This window comes from Calonectris borealis, chromosome 1 (assembly GCF_964195595.1).
Source record: "Calonectris borealis chromosome 1, bCalBor7.hap1.2, whole genome shotgun sequence".
Lineage (NCBI taxonomy): Eukaryota > Metazoa > Chordata > Aves > Procellariiformes > Procellariidae > Calonectris > Calonectris borealis.
This window is the reverse complement of record NC_134312.1, coordinates 186,597,913-186,623,326: the sequence shown is the minus strand read 5'-3', so window position 1 is coordinate 186,623,326 and position 25,414 is coordinate 186,597,913. Positions and strand designations below refer to the sequence as shown.

General features: G+C 37.2%; 1 protein-coding gene across 2 annotated transcripts in view; it reads right to left on the bottom strand.

The window, feature by feature from the left end:
- Positions 1 to 25,414, bottom strand: part of DGKH (diacylglycerol kinase eta) — a 156,860-nt gene that overhangs the window by 38,274 nt on the left and 93,172 nt on the right. For both annotated transcript variants that reach the window (XM_075139334.1, XM_075139323.1), the window contains exons 4-12: positions 17,401 to 17,505; positions 16,941 to 17,073; positions 9,737 to 9,843; positions 8,529 to 8,654; positions 7,237 to 7,339; positions 5,378 to 5,540; positions 2,875 to 2,983; positions 2,430 to 2,569; positions 770 to 854 (exon numbers count right to left, since the gene is read on the bottom strand). In XM_075139334.1, the coding sequence (XP_074995435.1) occupies positions 770 to 854; positions 2,430 to 2,569; positions 2,875 to 2,983; positions 5,378 to 5,540; positions 7,237 to 7,339; positions 8,529 to 8,654; positions 9,737 to 9,843; positions 16,941 to 17,073; positions 17,401 to 17,505 (1,071 nt within the window). The remainder of the gene's footprint in view (positions 1 to 769; positions 855 to 2,429; positions 2,570 to 2,874; positions 2,984 to 5,377; positions 5,541 to 7,236; positions 7,340 to 8,528; positions 8,655 to 9,736; positions 9,844 to 16,940; positions 17,074 to 17,400; positions 17,506 to 25,414) is intronic.

Here is a 25,414-nt window from a genome sequence, read left to right as displayed (position 1 = left end):
AAAGCATCTCCCTCTGTCTCAAAATCGAAATCAGATAGTACAAGCACAAATCTAGTCTGAAAGACAGACTAAGCTTTTCTTTGAGGTCACTTATGATTTCGAGCTCTCTGGAAAAACAAAGAGAAAGTTGGATGGCATCACCTGATCTAACTTACTTTTACAAGAGGCAAAAAGTTTCTTTCTTTCTTTCAGAATACAACCCTTGCTTTCGAAATATTGGGTTTTTTCAATGCATATTCCAAACTCAAGATAGCAAACGTTTTGCTTTTATATATGCATTAAAAATATTTTTTCATATATTTATATATATTATAGTATACATACTATTATTATATAACACAATACTATATCATTGTATATAAAATAATAAGTATATTTTTAAATAAAATAATTATATAAAATTATTATTATACTATATAAGCATAAAATATGATAATATATCCTTGTATATAAAATAATATATTGTATATAATATATAAACTAATATATAAGATAGATATATTTATATCAAAAATATATTTCTCAGGAAGAAATTTTTCTGACTGCTCTGGTGAAGACTCCTTACCTTCATTCATTTCTGGTAAATAATACAGAACTGGAAACCCTAATTATTTGAGATACATGCCATGAAAAGACATTAACGCAGTTCAGTTAGCAGATCACAGAACATCTGTTTCTATTTTTCATGCAAGTGCTTCAATTATAAATATTGTCATCCCAGAAGCTCAAAGTTAAATATATGAAGCAACAAAACAAAAGTAAAGTTCACCTGGCATTCCTCCGACTCTTCTGCAGTCACAGGAAGAATAGAAGGCTTTGCTGGTAATTTCAGTTCATATGACATTATACTCCACCTAAAAGAAACACAACAGCTTTGAAGTTTCCAGATTATTAGTTTTATCTTTTCTCCACCATAACAACAAAAAGACAATTCAGTGTCACATCGATTGTTAAAAAAAGCAAACAAACATACACCTTAATTTTTAATTGTACGCCAGCCGAATACGGGTGAAATAATTGAGACTGAAGATAATAATTGGTTTTATTGCTTAGATTTTTTTGTTAGTGATTTGATGATGAGCCTTCTTTGTGAGCAAATCATGGGACATTCAATGCAGGCAACAAAGATTTTCTAGCAAAACATTCACAGTATAAAAGAATTAATGCAAACTAGTTGCAGAAGTCAAAGGAAAAAATAGCTTTTCCTAGAGAAAAAGCTCCAAGGTAACTTTAGGTTTTCATCTCAACTCGGGGAGGGAGGCATGAGAACAAAGCAAATGGTGAAGTATCTTCATTGACATATATGTATTTTTTCCCCTGGTAAAGGACAGTACTCTACAGCATAGATAGTATGAAACCGCTAACAGCAACATCCTTCAAAGCCTGCTGAAAAGAAGTAGTACTCACTGCAGATGGCCTTGGGAGCAAGTCTACAGAGACCAGAGCAAAAAATGACACTGAGCTCTTTTCAGTATAGAAAAAGTCAAACAGGATTTAATCTACGAATCTTTCAGAATGCCCAGGCCAACAATTATTTCTAAGGATCAGTAACAAGCGTTTCTCTATATACTTTGCTGTAAAATGATCAAATAGTCTGCAGAAAAGCTTAAAATAAAAAAAGGATTTGTTTCTCTGTTTAATTAAAAAAACCCTAAAATAAAATCCTCTTTGATCACATTCAAGTGTTTGTAACTAGAGCAAGAACAGAAACACCCATGAGAGAAAGGAACGCAGTATGAAATACTCCTCTCAAAAACAGTGTGTTACACCTTCATTGGAATGACATGAACACCACCACTGACTGTTTAAAACTGGATTGCTCCTTTGCTTTATGGATGGAAACCACACAAAACAAGGAGTGGAAGATCTCTTGGTTTTGACTAAAAAAATGCCTCCAACAAAAATATTAGTGGATCAAGACAAAGATCCAATTAGCCCAGCATCTTGTCCACAGCTGATGTCTCAGGAAATTATATGAACGGTGAAAGCACACGATGAGAGTTTTCTCTACATGCAAGGACAGAGAGCTCAGGTGTTTCCTAAATAAAGATGCTACCTTTAATGGTATTTAACAGTGTGCATGGAGTTCCTAAAACTGCCCTAAATGTTTTGGAAGCTATACAATTTCTTACCGCTTACAACTTCTTGTAAGAGGCAGTTATCCAGCTTCATCAGTTATACAATAAACTGTCTCCTTTGTTCATCTTCGGACAACACGCTTCCTAGAGTCATCAACCACTCTCCCCTCTGACTCTTCAGTTTAAAAAGGATGTTGAAGACCTGTCCCCATTACTATCTCGGCTTCCCTGATGATTATGATCTGCACTCCAAAAACCAAAGCCACTGAACATTAAGTCTCTAGGATGGATTTAGGCAAAAATACAATTTGAATCTCATGGTAAATTATGTGTATGCACATTTAGGTTTACCTGTCTAACATTTTCGTGCTGGCTCGTTCTAGTTTCTCCAAAATCTGAGGAAGTTGTGTATCATCATCACAGGATCCTCCCCAACCAAGGACACGAGCAAGGTCATTTCCAGTACCAAGGGGTAACACTCCTAACTGACACTGAAACACAACACAGGAGCAAATCTACTATTGAAAACTAGAAAGAAAAAGTACAAACTATTACAAAGGCTTGTTATTTCAAGCAACAAATGTTAATTATACAGCTGATGTCTAAAGCTTGTAAATGAAATTGTGTAATCCCGATACAACTTGTCCTGTTTACAGCAGTGAAAATTTTCATTTAAGAGTAACTATTGAGTTTGGCCCATACCCACATATCTGACAAAGAACCAAGTCAAGGAAAAGTAAGGGTACAAAATTAAGTCTAGTAAGTATAGTCAAGGAAAGTAAGTATACACACTTGCCTGTTTGTGCAAGCTGAGCTTATCAATTTCTGACAAGACCCAACCCACGCTTCCATCGCCGCCACACACAAGAATCCTGAAGTTGTCAAACTTCTGAAATAACCGCAAACTGCAGAGAAAACGAAGCCTGTTAGGGCCAGTTACGTCCATTAGCGAGAGAGCAGTTATATTGTTCTGGGGTATGTGGATACAACCAATTACTTAATAAACCTAACTGCATCCCATCTATTGCTGTATATTCCACTTATACTGACATTTCTGATAAATAACATGCTGAGTTTTACTTAAAAAAAAATTCCCTTGATATTGTTTTCAGGATTTTATTAATATTATTTTATTAATTTCATTAATATTTAAAAAAATATTTCTAAGCTATGAAATTGCAACTGCTCTATGCTTCCCACTTCAGCCAGAAGGACAAGGTACCACGGGGAATTTTTCACGAGACGAGGTTAAAACACAACAACAGGATGTGCCCCACAATACGGGTGGGCTTTTGCTAACGGGTGACTAACCAAATGCAAGGACAGTTGGAGGCAATTATCACACATAAGGGGATGACAACAATATAAGACAAATAATACTAGTAATTCATATTAAATCCTTAAAGCCATATCCTGCTTTTGCTTCCTATGGCTCTTTCTCTTGTTCTCTGACTTTTAACACCTACAGGATCCAACACTTGGGCAGTACAGAAAAGGAGGACAAGAGAGACAGAACAAGCAGAAAGGTGAGACACAGAGGAAAGGGGAATGAGATGTGAAGAAACAGCCTAGAGGTAAAAACAATAGGGATTTAAACTTAAAAAAAAAAAAAATTGAAAAGTAGAAACTCTTAAAATAATAAAAAGAAAGATGTTTATTTTTAATGCATGTTATTTTCCAGAATATGTATAATCTCAGAACTATTTCTAAAAAGCAACACATTAAGATCACAAATTTTTGAAGCATTTATGTTTTTTCTAAAGAAAATAATGTCACATATATGATAAATAATGTCACTTGTATATGATAGGCAGATACCTATTCAGAACAAAAGATGCAGATATTTAAGGAAAAAATGTTGATACTAGAACGGTTTCTCCTACCCTGAGGAAAGAGAGAAAAACCCCTGGTAATACATTATCTCGAGGACTGCTTTTTAGATCAACTAGAAAAAAGAAGACATCAGCACGATCTGACAGAGTAACTGCTAAGGACCTCTCTTTAGAAACTGGGAAAAATACTTAAAAACAACCAACCTGACCTACGATTACTGTGCAAAACCAAAGTGAGCCTCCTGAAGCATGCTGCTGGTAGGTACAACCAGATGAAGCAAGAGAACTTGAAAACAGACAGACATATTTTTTCAGACTGTCCTCTCTCAAAAATTGTCTCTCCAATTGAGATGAACCTTCTTTACTTTTATCCGTTATTATAATTACATGTACAAAATGTTAGCCGAAAGGGACTTTGATTAAATTCAGATTTAAATCAGGGTTATAATGAAAAGACTATTACAACTTAAAGAGTTAATATAACTTGTCCATAACACAGTACTAACTACAAAAATCCACATCTGTATTCCATTATATTTGTATTATTTGCCTACTGTTTGAACTGAATTTTTGTGCATTTGTTTCGTCTACATTTTTACCATGCAAGCATAATTCTGCATCTTTAAGAGTACAAAAATTAGTGTTTCTAGTTGCTGTAACTGATACTAATAGGCCACTTAACCACAATGCTACAGCTGAGTGGAATTAAGTTAGGCAACAGAAAAATGTGCATGAATTTAATCTTTATGAATGTGCAAAGATGCTTGGGTTGTGGCCACCACTATGCAAATTTCATCCCTATCTCTCCAACAATCAACCCTTAGATTTTGTAGAATGCCTGACGGTTTTAATTGTGTTCTTGCTCCAAATTTTGTGAGATGCTTATTTTCTTGACCATTTGCATATGTTGCCTAAACCATATTTTGAATGTAGTTTTCAGATGACAAAAGTTTTAGTGTACCCGTCCATCACCCACTGCAGACTCCCCCGCTGACATTTATGTTCAGAATTCAAAAAGATATAGAGTACATTTAGACAATAGTTTTATTCCATAGCTATTCACAACAAAGTCACAGGAATATCTGAATTACGCATAAGAAATGGAAGAAAAGCACCCGGGCAACTGTGCATAAAGGCCCTGATTCAGGAAAGCATCTAAACATTTGTAATGGTTTTGAACCTTACGAGTTAACAGAAGTCAAAGCTAGCCAAAAAGCCACAAAACACTTGGGCTGATAGGTTTTGGTTTTGAATTTTCAAGTGAGTTTTTCTGAAAAGAAAATATTATCCTACAATCCCTTCACCCACCAGAATTCATCCTGAAATTCTGTTATCTCTTAGATTTTAATTAGGAAGTCACAGTAGATATTGGTGATAGAATTATAGCAATGAGGGGACAATACAACACTATACTTTGCACTAAATTCTCTTGCGGAAAGGATTGCTCAAGATTTCCAAGGTCATTACCCTAAGTGAGGTCCTCCATTCATTAAATCGAACACCTGAGCTGGATTTAACGACTGTTTGAATCGACGAAGAAACTTTACTCCCTGATTGTCTCCACTCTTTGAGTTAACAAAAACTAAAAGAGGACTGGCACAGGATGGCGGGCATGTGGCTTTCCAGAAACCTGTGAACATAGTTAGAAAGAATGAAATAAATAAGCCTTTTTAATATGAACAACACAAAAAGAAATCATGAGGAAGAGGAAGAAAGGGATGAAGGACAAAAGGAGTACATTTTATCATTCATAGTGTACATGCTAAACTGAGTATTAGCCCTGCAAGGAAAACATAATTGCTCAAGATTTACCAGTTCTTTTTTTCCTTTCCGGTATTTTCAGTGCCTAGATTTAGTAAAATCCTGAAGACAATAGCTTTATTGTTTTTCCACAGTGAAAAAGTTTATTAACCTTTTAGAATACTTCTCAAATCTCATCTTCACAGATTATCACATAATTAAATATATACTTCAGTTACAAGTGTTTGGTTTTTCTTTAACCTTACTGGGCTGAACTGGATCATCCACATCTGTATGAGTTTTCTAAGAGTACTCACATATTTTAAAAGTTACTGTACTCAGTTGCTCCCAGGTGAGACTTCGCATGAAAACGTTTTTCTCAGACTGAAGTTATACTATTAATTATAATAGAATCACTCAAAAACAGACCTTCAACTGTGATCCAAAGCTTATTAAAGTCAATGCAGGTCTTAACTAATTAACAGCAGGCTTTCTAGAAGGCCCTTAGTAAGTAGTACTAATGGACACTGTTGTCACTAACATGACCAGTCCATGGAAGAAGTGATTTCTCAGCAACACTTCAAAATCAGACATCACAGGTATAGGTTTTGACATTTGTTTCAGGCAATATTAAAATGACTATATTGTTTTTATTTACTAAAAAAATTACTAAAGCTACAAATAAAAAATTGGCATTATAGGATGCTAATTTAATTCCACATTATCATAATGTATAATTTAAAATAAGGTTTGATCAATTTATTTAAATGCCAAGAAAAATAATTTCACATATGGAACAAGCTTCCTATCATGAACAATAAATAGCAGCATGACACTCTGGTCTAAGACACCACATAGCAAGTAAATACAGTGAATGTATACAGCATAAACAATCACTTTTACTAACTTCATACGATAAAATTCATTAAATTGTGTTAAAAGTTGTTGGTCTACTTTTGCCATCAACACGAACTATAAAATTAAAGCAGTTAGATTTCATGATACTCCTTATTAAATCCACTCCCTGCCTTTAAGTGCAGTCTCCCACTGGTCATGCGTCTCTATCCTGAGCCACCAAGGAGCGCCTCTGAGTTTTGAACATTTGCTGGGTTTTCTTCTGTGTGTTGCAGGATTCTTACACTGCTTATACTTAAAAGAAATCTAGAGAAGCTATAGAAGCAATTCCTCTCTTTAGCCTGGTAAAGTAGTTGTTGGATCTGAGCCGTTCAGCTAGCTTACCTCTGCATAAAGCAAAGTTATCCAAAATTTGAGAACTCACAGACTGAGTGATGCATGCCAGGCAGGCATCAGCCCACTTCATCTGAGGACTCTGGTCATTCACTTGAAATGTTTCCAAGGGTCATAAATGAACAGGAGAAAATTTCTAGTGGGCAAACTTTCAAAAACATTTTTTGAATCATGTCAGTTAAATAATCCTCTAAAACACAGAAAACCATACTTTCCTCTAAACTTGAAGACTGCATTCACCTGCTCAGCAGAAGGATTTTAGCCTTGTTTAGTTATACAGATCTCACTAAGCACTGCAAGTCTGGAGCTACCACGGAACACACTACAAAACTACGTACCATCAGAGTCTATACTGTTTAGTGCTGTTGGAGGTATGATCGATACCTTACATTGGCCAAGTGGACATTTACGAGGATACAGATCTTTACAGGCAGTGTGAACCTACAAAAGAAACAAAACATTATTTCCCTACAGTGGAATTTCAGAGTGAAAGTATAACTGATACAGTATATATGTAACAAAAATGGACTAATACATAACATATAGGCGTAGAGCAAAGAGGAGCACAACTGGAAAAAAGACATGAGTGTTCAACCACAAAGGCTTGTTACTCATTCCACAAAACACATGTTTGGAGTACTTCATCTTCAGTTACCCCTATAGCAGACATGAATCACCCTTTCAAGGGAATCGCTTGCCTCCATCCACGAGCAAGAGAGGACCAAGTTCCCAGCAGCCAGCATCTGTGCTGGGGGCAGCAGGCACACTGTGCACACACAAAGCAATAGCTCTCTACATGCCTGGTCCACCTGGCTGTTCTGGAAGATGTATCTGCACTAAAGCTAGGACACCTACCAAGCCAGACCAACCCGCCAAAGGTGGGTCCCATAAATTATGCGTTGTAGATGTCTCTTCCATAGTTGTTGGAAAAACAGGCACATGCAGACCACTGCAATTTCAAACCTCTGGAGATGCCAATCATTTCGCACTGCCTACACACAGAGCCTCAGACATCTATATGTCGAAAGTGTCAACAATAAAAAAACTGCCGACTTTCTACTTCTGTACCCTAGCATATGAAACCCATCTTTTTAGACAAATTAAAAAAATTAAGAGAAAACTATATTTTGGGGAAACAGCAATAGCACGTTATAGAATTTCAATCAGCAACCTACAGAGTGTGCTGAAGAAGAGAACTTCAAGATTTTGCAGTAATAAAAATATTACTACATTGATATTAATAAATATTAATAAATATTAATATTACTAATATTACTAAAATATTATTACAACAATATCTACAATAAAAGAGAGAAGAAAGTAACATATTATTATCAGGCATATGGAACAGGCATCTGAACCTTCAGTTATCAGTCAGGAGAAGGCAGAGAAAACACATTGGATGATAACATCTATTAAAGAAAAGCTGCATCTGTGGGCATATTAAAAATTAGCTGAAGCAAGTAGGACAGTCAAGAGAAATTATGAACGGTAGAGAGACCTGAGTTTGCACAAGCTGCCTGCTCCTACTTAGCCCAAAAGCACAGTTATGAAATGACAAAATAAAAATAATGATGAGCAATAAAACTGGCAAAATCCTAGATGCTTGGATGTGGTTCACTGCACCTACCATAGCTTTACACCAAAGGCACTTCCAATCTTGCAGGCGTAAAACACTGCCACAAGTCTTGTCGCAGACTGCGCATTTGGCACTGACAGGCAGATTACCCTCTAACCACTGGTGAGGCATAGCTATCTGTGAAGAAGTAGTCATAAAAGTTAAATACTCAGAAACAGAAATTAAAGGCTTTCATCTCTCAAATAGAGGTGGATTTAAACTATTTCCCACAGCTCTACCCTTTCATCAAAGAAGCAGGTATGGCTGACCGGGATAAGTGACACTGATGCTCGCAAGGCAACAGCTGTGAATGTGGACTATGGTGGTGTTTCACATGCTAGGCAGAAAATGTGACAGCTAAAGAAAGGAGACACATCTCATTCAACTATTCATGGTACTATGGTAGCAACTAACCACAAAACAACGGGGCAGTTAAATCTAGAAACTCCGTAATACAGATAAGTACCCATTCACTTAATGTTGACTATATGACACAAACCAATTAAAATAACTAAAATGTAGAAGAATAGGCAGAATACCTCTGTGGCTTTACATACCCCCTCACCATAGCTGGTGCGTCACAGCTCTATAAAGCAGTCCCTAAATGCAGTGCAAAGCTTTACTCAGTGCACACCTTTGTCCCAATAATACCACGATGCAATATACCGTCCAAGTATAGATGGAATGACAGTGGCACATACATAGTTGTGTTTGTAAAAATAACCCATCTATCACAATAAAACTCCAAAAACCTTTTGTCATTTCTCCTGCTAATTTTAAAATTCTGGCTTTCATCAGTAAAAAACCCCCCCCACGTCAGTGAATTCCAAACAGGCCTCCTGGGGAACAGCTATCGGTAAGGAGGACACAAAATAGATTGCCAAAACAGCATGGTAACAGCATAAAATACCACCTTTGCCTAAGAGCAGTAAGAACAACTGGGAGCAATTCTCCAGCTTTGGAGTTTCTCTGCATGTGGCCTTTAAAATCTTGCAGCACGCTGCAATCTAGTGCCCACAGATACTAAACTTGTCTTGTGAGACAGGAATATAACTTTTGTTCTAAATATCACCTTAATCTTTGAAAAATGTTCAGGAATATAGCCACCTACCATTAACTTCAATGGGTCACATGGCAATATTTCTACGCTTAGCCTTTTTTTTTTCCCCCATAAAGAAGAAACAGCTTTGGAAAATACTGTAAATATGAATAGTACTTACACCATCTTCATCTTCAATGATGTCTTTTCCAATTGAGGCTAATGTAGTCCATTTGCAGTTATTTGTTGCTCGGACAGCGCATCTTTTATGTGCTTTAAACTTACACACTGGAAGGCACACATAAATATGTATACTATGTTATTTGCTGTATTTATTTCAGTGATATGTATCTTTAAAAAAATTAAACACGGATATTCCATAAAACAGCCAAATACACGTCACTTAGTGTTGCACCCATGACACAACCCAACTAAAAGAAAATTCGGTTCATAATCACTCCAGCTTTAACTCTCTAAACTGGGTTTAACTGCTTAGCTGTAGCCCATGTTAAGTGTGTCCTCAAATCCACATCGGTCCCCATTGTTCAGGTCCAATGCAAAGCACTAAGGTACAAATATATCTTTAACTGTGTTTTTGCCTTTTCTATTCCTCCAGTGACACAACTCAGATACCTGGTTTAAATTTGCAAGAGGTGATGGGAGAGTGTTTCACAGAAATATTTTGCTTTAGGAGCTCTGTTTCTTTGCTTAAAGGATCCCTTTTGGGCACCACACCATGCCTGTTTTCCCAGAAGCTGAGAAAATGAAGGGTTAGGTGGTGATATATTTATTCAGGATACTGGTGGTTACAATATTTTCCAAGAGGTTATATTAAGTGAGGAAGAGCATGACTTCTTACTGGATTATTTATTAACAATCTACTAATTGGAATACTCAGCACAAGTATGTAGCACAGGCAGACATTCTGACAATCTAATAACTATTTGTATTTTGTTCAACTCAATTAATATGACTAGTTAATGATATCATATTAGACCAGACTGACGCACCTAACTGTGGGTATTTCTGTTACTGGAAGTGGATGACATCATTCTATTTAGAGTGCATTATATAAATTATTTTGGCAAAGGCCATTAAAGGTTTATGAGAACTAGCCAGCAGACCAGAAGTAGTAGTCTCTTTTCAAACAAATATTTGACAGGAAACTATCAAAAGCTTTGGCCCACCACTTGTCCACCATTAAAAAACATTAAGTCATGGTACAAAAGGTCTTGTGAATCATAAATTTCTCATTTTAATTCCACTGATCCATTGCCAGATCAATTTAAAACGTGAATTGAGACTATGTAAGCAACATCTGAGTGTGAGAGCAATCCTCACTGTTCCAGGAGATGCGTGAAAGTCTGTGCTTAGCTCAAAGAAAGAGAAGGAAACAGAAAAAGGAGTTTTGTTGCTTTCACAGTAATTCCCCTGGTAATTTCGAAAAGCAGCATTCCTAGACCCAAAGTGTGCAAATATCCCATATTCCTCAGCTAACAGGGTAGGCTCACATTTTCAGAACAGCTCAGCATCACATTGTGTGTTTGCCAACCTAAGCTGGTTCCAAGCGTCTCAAGAAGTCAGCTCTCACAGAAGCACAGAAATAAAGGCTGCATTTTCAAGTGATGGGCCTTGAGCAGCTTTGCCACTTGAATGTTTTGGAGAAGCCATGCCACTGAATTCAGCTTCCTACTCACAAATGATATGCATTTGTCTTTGCCACACAGATCAAAATACAACAAATCAGGGGTGAGGGGCAATAGGAAATTCCAAATTACAAAGGCACAACAAAGTAAGGGAATTTTCAAATCCTATTGAGCTATGATTCAACTACATCTCAGGACCCTGTATTCAACCTCTGCTCTCTCAACAAGGCAAGGACAAATTCAAACCCAGGATCTGAAGAGCTGCAGCAAGCCACGCCATGGATGGCAAGTGACAGCTAATGTTTGCTTTGTGGGTACAGTATATAACTTACCAATCTCAGATCAGACTTTCTGTAGGTCACCCCCCTGCAACCCTGGTATCATCAAACAACAATTCATGTTACTCTGAGCACTAAACATTACCAAAAACAATGACCTTAAGACACAGATGTAACTTTCAAGCAAAATACATAGCATACAGAAGAGACGGGTATAGAAAGGAAAATTTTAAATCAAATCTCAACCTTGGTTACCACTACCACCTTATTTCTTTTGTCTCAGATGACACTGCATCCCATTCATGAATCAGTCTGATATCTGAAATCTTTTGGAAACATGCAGACATACTGCTAGACATCAATTTTCAGTACTTCGCCAATGAAAGTTAAAAGATGAGAAAAGGAAAAATTTAGCCAAACCCAATCTAGAATATTCATAGAACGTTATTTTAAATTTTAATTTCCTGTGTAATTGTTTCTAGCTGGAATATGAAGCAGGTCTCTCGGAAAGCCAAACAAGAGAACCACTTAATTAGCAAACAGTTGTCACAGTGGTACCAACACCTGGTGTCAGACCCAGTGATTAAATCTACAGCTATTATTATCTATAATGAGGAAAAGTCAACATTACTGAACATTATCATAGGACCTCTTGCACTGAAAATATACACCTTTGTTATGAACACTTCTGTCTCAAAGGCCTTTCATTCTAACCATCCATCAGTTAATTCAACTACATTGGCAGGACACTCAATTTTTTCTTCCCCAAACTTACCACTCTACCACCTATTTTACGATGAGTTTTCTGTTCTGTGTTCTTCAAAGAAGAACTGGCTCAGACTGTTCTTTTCCAACTTCAAAGGCCAAAGCCAAAGTTTTGAAACTGATCTGAAGATCCCTGAGATGGTATCTATAGTTTAAGTTGTCAAGATGAAAGGATTTGTCTTCAGGTATCCCAAGAAACCTGCTGTTTTGTTTCCAAGAATACCATCACATGATAGATGGACAAGCCACAGTGAAAACGGAGTGACTCGTGTGAAAACAGCAACCTAACTTCACTCCAATTTGAAGCTTATGTCTATGTTATAAAGGATAAAATTTAGCAGTTTCTTGGTAGTTTTTACTATTTTCACCCAAATAAATAACTCTCTAAGTTAATTTAATATTACAGAGTGCTAAAAGAATACTCACATTACAAAGTCAAGTACTACAAAGTTAAGTTACTCATACAACTTAACTTTGCAATACAGCTTTGTAATGTAACTTCCACATGCAGGTGTAAAGTCTTCAGTTATATGATCATACACTTTTTGAGAATAGGACCCTCATTCACTGCATGCAACGGCTGTGCCATACTCTGATTCATAATAATTTTCAACAGGTATTTGCCTTATTTACCAAAAGCTAAGGAAATACTGCTTTTTAGACACCAATACACATTTCTTCCTGGCCTTTTAAAATCATTATTATTATTACGCTCAGTACTACTGCAATTAAGACTTTTTTTTTCAATACTGTGTATCTTCAAAGTATCAGTGACTTCAGAACAGCTTCAACTGATTTTTGCACTTATAGAAAACTCAGCATTTCTGTGATACAGGTCCCAGATTATAAACAACACACAACTGCTGATTTGATCAAAAATCTTATTTAAGTGATTTCCCCAGGATTACAGAGCGGTGCAGTGTGACACAAAATCATAGAACACCGTTTTCTATTACTCCTTAATTCTTTAACAGTGGGCTCTTCCCTGACTGCTTCATTCACTATTCACTCTCCAGCCTGTGGAGAAAATGTCGCAAAAATCCTGGAGACAACGACTACCCAAGTAGTGCATGTACAATACCCTGTGCAGTGGGTAAGAACAAAAGGGTTTTGTGGGAAAAAAAACCCAATCATAATGAAAAAAGACCAAGTGCACAAAGTGCATTTGCAGAGGCAATTTAATCCCAGTATTTTCTTATTACTTGACTTCACGATCCTGAAGTGTTCTTTCAATATTGTTTGTTTGTGCAATTCATCACAAGAGAAAGCATCTCATTTAAACTGCAATCTCCAGCTTATTAGGTATATTTGATATTCAACAATCAAGATTCAGTCATGATAATGAAAACATTACATGAAGAAATACATCTTTGAGAATAATCATAAAGGCAGTGTTCTGCTGGCAATGACTTGGATAGAAATGCAGTATTAATACAGAGTAATTGAGGCTAGAGAGTTTTGTAAGAGTTTCTGTAGATAATGATCTATAGTTCTTTAGGTTGCTTTGCCTAAACATTCCATGTATCCCTGTGTTTACCTGACAACTTCTTAGGCTTAGACTCCTGAGCATACAGCAAGCTAAACTCTGAATAAGAGAAACATTTGAGGAGCATAAAGAACAAAAGCCTTACTTGATTCAGCTAGTTTGGAGTAATTTCCAAAGCAAGGCAAAAAAATTATAATCTCTCTGTCGTAGTAAAGTCTGTGAATGAATGTTGCAGATCAGTCCTTTAGAGCTAGCTAGAGCAGCACAACATACAGACAACATTTGAAAAGTAGATTATCTTTTGAGAAGACAGAAAAGAAGGAACCAGTGGGAGGAATAGCATTGCATCTCAAAGGAGTGTATGATTAAATTTTTTAAAAGTAAATTGTTTTTTGAGCAGTAGAAAGAATGAAGCCTGGCTTGATACGGATTTTCATCTTCAGTTTGATATACATATTGATTGTTTGACTTCTAAAAAGATGCAAGTTCACACTACAGTCTTTTCCCTAGCAAAGGTATTAACACACGCTCTTTTCCTACACTGGCTTCCACAAAACTTACAGGAGTATCTTTAGGGTGGCCTGCAATTAATTTGGACAACCTTTGCCGAAGGCTACTGGGAGGGAAGGTGCCCTGAAAAAAGAAGGCACCCATCTTATCTCCAAAAGAAATGAGGCTTGTTGGGTGGTCAGGCTGAAAAAAAATAGTTGTGTAGCGCTGCTGGAAACCAGCAGGTCTAAGAGAATAAAATATTACAGGACCGATCTTCTGAAGTATCGTAAGCTGCAAAATATCAGCAAAGGGATTTATTTTTATTTTTACCTAGGGTTAACAGTCAAGAATCAGACCACAAAGAGTACAAAGACTCTAAGCTACTTTCAAGACAACTTGATGTGCCAGTACCTAAACCACTGAGAGGAGGAAGAGCTCCAATATCTCTTGAGAAGAAGCCTCTCATGCTTCTTGGTACAAGATATAATAGAATAGCGTGGGATCAATGACCACACAAATAATTGAATTTAGTATAGATATAAATGGATTCCCAGCGTAAAGCAGTGCTGGAGATTTCAGATGCCAGGCATGAATATTTAAACAGTTTTTTTAAAGATGTAATGAGAAAAAGTAGCACAGAACATGTCTGGGGAATCTTAAGACTCCATACTTCCTACATCGTCTCCTCAAACTGTATATTGCTAACACAGGGTAAGTCAGAAAAACAGATGGTGAAATGCATTAGAAGTGCACATGGCAGAAGCAAGTAAATATGAACTCAGTCACATAAGAATTTCAGAGAAAGAAGTAGTATCAAACCAAAATACACTTCTTAGATGAAGAAATTAAGGATGGTTAACTTGGGTTTTTACAGGTATACAGAATCAGGGACAAAGTATGAGTATTCCAGTAAGAGAGTCAACTGTCAAATGATTTAGATTAGATGCATAATTCAAGTATCTCTTTATTTTAAAAAATACTTGGAAAAAAAATAAAGAAAATAGATATAAACTAGCAGCTAAGAAGTAAGAGGAGGTAAACTACTTAATAGATAAAAGAATATCATAGTATCTACATATAAACCAATCCAGGTCATACACGTTTATGAGAATGTGGACCAGTGAAAGCAAATCCAAACTACCTTCACAAGCCATTCATAAAAACTGCTGAAAGATCAACCGGCATCAGAAATGTGGATAAATATAGCATTGGTTTGTAATAAGTTATGCAGAAAGGTGACAAAGTCCACATCTGGAAATTAAGGGAACATCCTTAACGCCAACACCTTGGAAATTAAAACCATACTTAGAAGCAAAATAAGACACTGAAAAATCAGAAAATTATGAACTACAACCATTAACACTGATAATATTACAAGAATAATTCTTGCTAAACAGCCTTTTAAAATAGCTATAATATTAACTTATGAAAGGATAAATTCTTTATGAAAGGAAAGAAGTCTTTCCTTCCCTTTGCCTGAGCAAATTTAACTGTATTTGTACACAGAGGCAATACAACTGCATTTTAGTTAAGCACATGATACTTCCATCTGCCAATATCAGACATTGAAAATTCCATAATTGCCTTAAAACTGTCCAAACGACTTATACGCAGTGGAAAACATACACCAGAGAAGCTGGAAGTAACTATGCTACTTCTAATTTCTGTGAAACGGGTTCATCCCGTTCCTTGGCAACTGCACCATTAGCTACATTAAAAGTATGGACAATTCAGGACAGTGGGTTAATGTTTCCTTTGTAAGATTTCCTTAATACACATTATTATGCTCAGACCTCAAGTATTATAAGAGTATCAGTAACAGAAATGCATTTGCAGTTGGGCAACATGCATCAAAAAAAACAAGTTTTGAATGGTGTAACTAATTCTCTTCTGGACAGTTAGCTATTTTGGTAATTAAATATCTCTACATTTTGCATATATCATAAGGTCACATGGATGCTTTATTTTCGGCTGGATTCTAACATAAGCAGACTTGTTACCACTTTTTCACAGAACTTGCACCAGAAAATAAATAAGTTGTTTCAGGTTTATTATAAATATTTGTTCGCGAAATATCATTTCTCCAGATAAACTTAACGCTGAAGTCTTAGCCACACCTTCTTTTTCTTTGTGCTGAATTTCATCTGTTGAACCATCGAAATACAAAGGCATCTACACTTCTACCCCCTCACTGCATAAGAGAATTTTAAAATCTGTCCTCATCTGTCCTGCCTGTACTGCAGGATCAGGCAGCAGCAACAGAGCAAACAAGAATTGGAGGGGAAGAGGTCATAGTGCTGAACAAAGTGTTAAGAAGTTTTATGATTTTGGGCAGAAACTACCATTATGATTTTTTTCCTGAGGAATGCTGCTTCTGCAAACCAGTAAGACTATCTTGTTTCACATTTTTTATGGGCAAATCAAATAAATCCTATCTTTTCTTGCAAATCGTCCACCCAGCACATTCCAAACTGGTCGCTGCAGCAGAAGGAATCATTTTATTGAGATGAGTTAGAAAAAGGCACCTGGAGCACAAAGAAGGTGAGCCAGATCATTAGCAGTCCCTCTGCCCAAAAGAAAGTCACTCTAATGAATAGATTTCTCCCTTCCGGCTTTTTTCTTACTCATTATTTTCAGAATCATTACTCGTCTTAAACTTTCAGCCATCTGTCTACATACACAGCATTATAAACAGGGGGAAGAAAGCGTTTATTTTACCTTCACAAGACAGGCCGTGAGAAGTGACTCCAGAGAGGCTCTCTCTACACACATTACAGAAGGTAGGTCGGGCATGGGAGCAGGCGTACCAGTTATGCATCCCTGAGAAATGTTCCACATTAAACTGTGCGGTCTAGTAAAGGAGAAGTTAAGACAAATTTGCAAGTACAGAACACAGCTACGGTGACTGAAATTACCTATGGTTCCATATTACAGGGGACGACAATGCAATGTTCACCAAAAGTATTTTCCAAAGGGTATTTAGCCTGCTCTCCCTCCAAACTTCTAAACAAAAGTGTGATAATAAGCTCTCACTTTGCTAGTAAAGGTTTTAACATGAAGCTGTACTCTGACATTAGACACACTGTTCACACTAAGGAGGGTGAATACTCCAGTTCTGTGTCCTGTAGCTTGATCTGTTGAGCTAGAACAGGTTGCACCAAGAGGGATGTCAACTTACCTCATAGTGTTCTCTGGACTGAACAGACTTCAGAGAGCTTATCCAGTCCTCCATTTCTTTTCTGTTCTCAGCACACAATATTAGCCTCCTAAACGGAGTGATTATCTGAAAAAGATAATGCATTCTGATTAATCCAGATAGTAAAAATCACGATAGACTATAATATTTAACATACTCTTTCCTGCGAGATGATGCAAAAGGAAGACACGCCCTAGATTACAAGATATTAAACGCTTAAAAATATTTTCTTTAATACACTACCAACAACGAAGGAGTTTGCTTTTCCTTTTCCAGTTCCCAAGATTCGAATCAGGCTTTGGTATAGGTCTTTACAATCTATATTGATCATTCCTCCCTCTCAGCTCTTTGTCTATGCACTGAGATTTAAATACTCAAATGGCAGGCACTGAAACTGCTAAAACAACCGTTCTGGAAATTACTAATTGACTAAGATTGCAATCCAATTTCATAACAGCATTATAGCAACTGCAAGGTCCATTCCAATTGCTTGAGACAAAAACATATCAAAATCAAAAACCTGGAAGCCTTAAACAACAACAAAAGCTTTCATCATATTTCTCCATCTTGTATATTGATATCAGATTTACACAAATGTAAACATACGTAACTTTAAAACAGAACTTTCAATATAAAACTCAGTATAAGAACACATACAAATCTTTTTAAAAAGACACAGAGAACAAAAGCAAACAGCTGAAATCTTATCCTACTAGGATGGTTGAATGAATTCCTGGAACAAGTTGATGCTGGGGAGTTTTCAATGGTCTGGAGTTGGATTCTAGAAATCTGAAAATGCTGTATCTACGAGGTTCAGAGTATAAGCTGTTTTCCCCTCTCCTTCACCAGTAGAAAAATAATTAAAATAACAGGAAGGCACCAGAAACTATCAGCTAACTCCCACTGAAATTATTCTGAGCACTGCACTAAAATAGACAAAGCAGTTACTTACATAGCAAAGAATTTAAAACAAAGTAAGTACATGAAAGGAAAGTTATTTGTTTTGTTGTAGGAAGTCTGAAGAATAAAATTAAATCCTTTATCAGTCTTATGCATAAATCTATTGCATGGTATATACCTCTCACACTTGCAAATTACTTAAGTAAAACAAAGAAAGGACCACCAAAAAATTATAGCTCTGAATATTGTTTTAAATGCTACAAACTAGATATTGTAACATTTCACAATATTAGTAAACACTTCTCTACAGCTGCATTTACTTACCCAACCTCTGCCGTAAATAGTCTCTAGCCTTGATTTGTCCTATCCACTTCTTCATTAAACCGAGCTGCACTTCAACATATCTCAGAGGCAACTGAAGTGCAGCAAGCTGCAAGTCACATGGAGGGGAGGCAAAAACCCTGTGGGCTTGCTTTTTTTTTTTCCTTTTTTTTTGATGTACTCACTTCACATGGAATGGAATAGTTTCTCTGTTTTCTATTTCCTTCAATCTTGCTTAAGCTTTTTAATAAGGTTTATTAGTAGCTCTCTGTGGCTCTTCCTAAAGAACAGTTAATGCAAAGAGCAATGCTTCTCTCATTAGTTTGGAGCCAAACAGACGCTTTATTACTTCAAAATGTTTTTCTAGGCCAGGTCATCAAATGCAGCCCAGAAAAGCCATTAAATCATAATATAACCCTGGCTCCAACAACAATCAGCATTCTGCTGGAATTTCCAGGTTTCAGTGGACTCAGAAATATTATTTGGGCAAATACACCCACCAGATTATTTCCTATTATATAGCATGACATTATAATAAAAGATTAAGTAAGGACAGGTCCACCCAAAACTCTGCACTCTGCGTCCGTCCTTCCCCCATGCTCATTACTTATGCTAACCTGTAACCAGATGTTGTGAAATGCCATTGAGCAACAACAGCGGCATTTATTGCTGAAGACTCCTGACAATCTTGATCTCTTCAAGTAATATTTATTTATATTACTCATCTCTTTAATACTACTAATCACAGAAATCCCCTGTGCGTCCCCCCCACTCTCCCCTCCCAAAATCAAGGCACTTGGTTCAGTTGTTCACACATCCAGTGCCAACGGAGATGCCCTTTGGTATCCAAAGCATCGGCACCGGGCAGGTAAATATGACAGAGGACGATAGCACCTAGAACAGCAGCTATAAATAAGCCAGGTGGGACACCAAAGGCCACCTCAAGGGGTACTACACACCCATATATGGGCAACCAAATCACGTCACCAAACATTGCTAACTAATGCATGTAAACATACCAGAAATTCCTATATCCCAACTTATTAAATTCAGAGCATAATAAACTTAATAAAGTTGAGAGCATTTCAACAGTCTAAAAGTTAAATTACATACTGACGATCACGTGAATGCAGGATCAATTGTTATTAGTGCTACAAAAATAAAGTGGAAAGTTGGAAGACATACATATTTGTAAATACAGCATCTGTAACATGATGATTAAACTAGTTATTCTCTTTGATGTATGCATTTTTAACAACAAACTTCAAGAAGGTATATGATAACATGAAAAAAGACAAAATGCATTATATGCAAAAAATATCAACAATGCTTGGAATTTTTCTTAAAAAAAAAAAAAAAGAGAAACTAAGCAGTCCATTTAGGTTCTCCTCTATTTCAGTCTACAAAATCATGGAGAAGACGTACTCTCATTATTTATTAGATATTTCACGTAACATAAGAACTCAGGGACCAAGGAAATGATTACCAAACAACAAGAAGTGTTTTTTCCTAAATGTAACGCATTATTTAGACTTGAAAAGTATTCCCAAAAGATATTGAGGAGACCAGAAGTATAAATGTCCAAAAAGGTCTAAAAAGATATTTGACAAATTCATCACTAATAGATGCATCACATACTATAATATCCGAAACCTTCAATTTAGCAAGTCCTCAAAAGCCAACAATGAGTGAACGTTGGGAAGTTACGCAAGAGGAAGAATCACTGTACATGCTCTGCCGCTTATACTCCTTTCTTGAGTACCTGCTACTGCTATTATACTACTTTGATTCAGTGTGGTTTTATGAGCTTTACGCTAACTCAGTATAGCTGTTCTTGCTTGTCCTAAACTGAGAAGGACTTCCTATAACTTCTTATTCGCATTTACACATACACAGAAGGCATGCTTTCTTATGGATGCTTACAGAAAGTTATGATTAACTAACTTAGGTGGGATGTTTAGAGTGCATTCGTTAAAAACAGTTGAACCTGTGTGCAGACATAATCAAAATTAAAATGGATTTAATTGGCCTTAAAACTATTTTCCAGCCATGTAAATTTGGATTTTACTAGTAATCTTATCTCATTGCATATAGTCACATTCAAAGTCCTGTATCTTTTCTTCTACTGCCCAAAGTCAGTATCTTTTCTTCTATTACATATTACCTTCTTTGTAAATTAATGCTCGCTGCCCCAAATATTATTATTTATATATCACTCTGAATAGGCTAAACTCTCAACAGACAAGAAGAAATTTTATAATACAATGACAAAGGAAGTCTCACAGGAACCACTGGAAGACCACTGAGGTAAGGTCAGAATAAGAAAACTCTTAAATCTTGGAGGAACTCGGGTGCTAATGGTTCACACGCTGACAAAGCAGGAGACAAATCAAGAAGGATGAAGACAGACAAAAGGCCTTAAAAATAAATAAATCAAGCAGATTTAATTTAGAAGATTAAGTTACTTTGAAAATTTTCACTGTTGTGAAGTAGCCAAGAAGAAGTCATTGCTGATTTTGGAAGAGAGAGTTATCAAAGCCAGATACTACAGTATATTGGAAAGTAATGAAATTGAGGTAGTAGGAATAAAAACGCAGTAGGCATAGGGAAAGAGTGAGCATATACAGTCTTAAAAGTTAAAGGCACACAACACAAGTGCTAAAACATCACAGGGAATAAAGAATGTCTGGATAGGAAGAAAAATGGCCCATTACTGCGATAATGTTCCTTTCTGTTCAGAAAAATAGAGGGCTTCTTGAGTGGGGAATGAAGGAGAGAACAACAGGACATTGTTCAGTCTGCCACATAGGTCTTGCCATAAAATGGGATTTTCACACATGTTGACACTAGGATAATTTGGCTTCTAAAAATATACACATACTCATATATATGTACATACACATCTGGAAATTACTTCAATGAAAATTACACACTCAAATTTTGGGCGACTACTGCAACTTTTCTTTCAGACAGCACCTATTAGGAACAAGCTTAACATCTTGAAAGGAAATAAAACTACCATTAAATTCAGTGTAAATTTGAAAGCACTTTTCACTTTTAAAGGCGCTAACTTTACCAATAACATTCTATATGCCTTCAACCCAATGGGTTTAGACTTATGATCTGTAAAATAAAGTTATAGAGAGTTCAGTTAAAGCCTATTGCTTGATTTTTAACATATTTTATCATATCAGCAATATATAAGAAAGTACAGTTCCCAAAGCTACATTGGTGGCTACATTTCTGGTTTCCTTTACTGATTCGAAGAAAAATGCACACACTACATTTGCTAATCAAGAAAATAATGGTCTACGTCTCAGCAGCAACACAGCAGCTATTGTAAAGCACCCCACTTCCTGCAACATGATATTTGCATTAAAGCACCTTCTGCTGCTCTAAACTATTATCAGGCATTACACTAATAGCACTTTGTATGGCCGATCTTGAATTGACTTAGTAATGTAGAAACATCACTTAGAATCCGAAACGGGCGGAGAAATGGTTTTCCTGTTCTTTGAACAGATATTTTTAAAACATCTTTCTGGAACTAATGAAGAGAGGGTGATATAAAGAGAGAGAGCACCCCCACCTCTCCTCTTAGGGACCGCACCCGATGGCTGGGGCATGAACGTAACAGATCTAATGCTTTGTAACTTCTCTGTGCTTCTAGACGTTGGCGAGTGAGTTCTGGCAAATACCAGGATAACATGTCATGCCTCCCTTGCTTTCTGTCTGCCCCTCCATCTCCCTGTCCTCATGCAGGTGGGTCCATATGAAAGCGACAGATGAATGCACCTCCATCACAGTGGTGGGAGTAGATTACTGCAGTCATTGATGCTCCTACGAGAATTTGTCTGCAAAAATCACAGTGCTAAGCGTCGGGCAGCTTTCTACGGTACTTTAATTTCTTGGATTCAGGATACTGAATAAATTATAACAGTACTGTCACTGTCAAAGGTGTAGTTGGTGCTTTATGGTGAATTGTCACCATTATTTTTCAAGATGAGCCGAGCCAGGCAAAAGTATAAATTGCAAAGGGAGAGGACGATTTAAAAGCAAGGCGAGTAATAAACGGCTATTATATTTGCCTAAGTACAATACAGAATTTATAATCAGAACAATTAGCTCTTTCTACTCCACTAAAATGTTGCTTCCCTCTTTTTGCTGGTCTTTTCCTATTTCACTGTTGCCAAGCTCACAAGTAATGAAGTAATGCGTGGTTTTGGCCCGCACGATAAAAACTCTTAGGAGAGGGAAGAAAAGGCTTAGTCCCACAGAGCATCTCCTGCACCAATACACCAGGACAAGTGGGCTTAACTAAAAAGCAGGACAAAAGCGGTTACATCACAGAAACAGGTATCAGGTCTACTCTGACTTCACTCTGCAGTAGAATCCAGCCCGGGCAATTTAGGTGGCCTTGCCTTATACCACACATAGCAAAAATGAAGGAACATCTCTCAGAATACATCCAGGCACACGAAGGACAAGAAAGTGATTGGGAGTAGTCAACACGGATTCACCAAGGGGAAGTCAGCTTGACCAACCTGATAACCTATGATGAAATGACTGGCTTCATGGATGAAGAGACAAAGGTGGATATCGTCCATCTTGCCTTCAGTAAGGCTTTCAGCACTATCCCTTAAGATCCTCATAGAGAAGCTGATGAAATATGGGCTCGATGAGCAGACAGTGAGGTAGATTGAAAACTGGCTGAATGGCCGGGACCAGAGGTGGCACAAAGTCTAGTTGGAGGCCAGTAACTAGCAGTGTACCCCAAAGGTCAATACTGGGTCCAGTTCCCGTTCAGCATCTTCATTAATGACCTGGATGATGAGGCAGAGCATACCCTCAGCAAGTTTGCTGATGACACAAAAATGGGAGGAGTGGCTGATACACCAGATGTCCTGCCATCCAGAGGAACCTTGACAGACTGAAGAAACAACATGAGAGGAGCCTCATGAAGTTCAACAAGAAGTCCAAAGTCCTGAGGAACAACCCCAGGCACCAGTACATGCTGGGGGCCACCCAGCTGGAAAGCAGCTTGGCAGAAAAGGACCTGTTGGACAACAAATTGAACATGAGCCAGCTATGTGCCCTTGCAGCAAAGAAGGCAAATGATATCCTGGGCTGCATTAGAAGGAGTGTTGCCAGCAGGTCGAGGGAAGTGATCCTGCACCTCTGTTCAGCACTGGTGAGGCCACACCTGGAGTACTGCGTCCAGTTCTGGGCTCTTCAGTACAAGAGAGACATAGACATACTGGACACAGTCCAGGAAGGGCCACAAGGATGATGGAGGGACTGGAGCATCTGACATATGAGGAGAGGCTGACAGAGCTGGGACTGTTTAGCCTGGAGAAGAGAAAGCTCAGGGAGATCTTATTTATATGTGTAAATACCTGAAGGGAGGGTGCAAAGAGGACGGAGCCAGGCTCTTTCCAGTGGTGCCCAGAGACAAACTGAGAGGCAACGAGCACAAACTGAAACACAGAAGGCTCTGTGTGAACATCAGAAAACACTTTTTTACTGTGAGGGTGTCTGAGCACTGGCACAAGGCAGTTGTGGAGTCTCCATCCTTGGAAAGACTGAAAAGTTGTCTGGACATGGTCCTGGGCAGCCTGCTCTAGGTGGCCCTGCTTCAGCAGGGGGGTTGGACCAGATGACCTTCAGAGGTCCCTTCCAACCCCCAAATCTGTGAAAACAGAATCCAGGTAAATCAAGTAATCCAGTTATGACATGTCCAGCCTTGAACCATAGAACAGATGCAAAAAGTATCCAGCAAAGGTCACTTTGTCAGAAATCTACAATTCCCCAAATTTGACCTCATGTGTCCAACATCAACCAACTGCTAACAGAAAAATACTATTCCTTCAGAAGTATAACTTCATAATGAGACAGTTACAAGAAGCAGCGTAGGAAAGTTTCATGAATTTGGACTGAAGAATTAGGAATTTATCTTAAATCAGTATTTAAATATAGCAGAAACAATAAACCATTCTTGTAAATGTAAACTGGAAACTGCTATATATAGTTCAAGGCCTGCACATTTCTTTAAAGTCCTTACATAAAGATTTGTTAAGTACATTACTTCGCACTGCTGTGCCCTTAGCTCTGGCTTCACCAGCTCATTACACATCTATCAGATGGGATGGCTTCTGCGCTTAAAGGAAAACATTTAGTTATATATTTAACGGCATTAGGTGCAAAGTTATACAAAATAAAACAGCAAGTGACTATTTTTTCCATCTGTAATAACAGATGCCTGTTTAAAAATGATCCAGCTGCTTGAAGCCAGGGATCCTTGTTCACTAGAAGCAGGAAATTTATTCAACGTTTACACCAATGGCTTTGTTTATAAAATAATTTGGTATACAGGAACTGCACTGAGGGATACTTTTTAAGGTTTCTCCAGGTATTTTAACCACTTTTAAAGCAAGAAGAGAAAGAAACATCAGAGAATAGGTAAGTGTAAACTGCAGGAAGAACGAAATCTGGCAATCCTCAGTGCTTGTTCTCCAAACACCCCAACTGCTTCACCGGTGCTATACCATGAGTTCAGACAAGGAAATAAAAGATATTTTTAAAGCATTTACTTCTATGCAAATCTTCTTATTGTGTTTCACATATTAAAGAAACTCAGAAAACTAAAGGAAGAAAAAGAGACATTTTCTGTGAGCTGTTTTCGAAAAATTTCTGCTTAAGCTCAAAATCTGTGGAAAACAAGCTCCAGGCAAATGTAACTAGAACTAAAATGTACAATATAATCCAGAATGGTCAC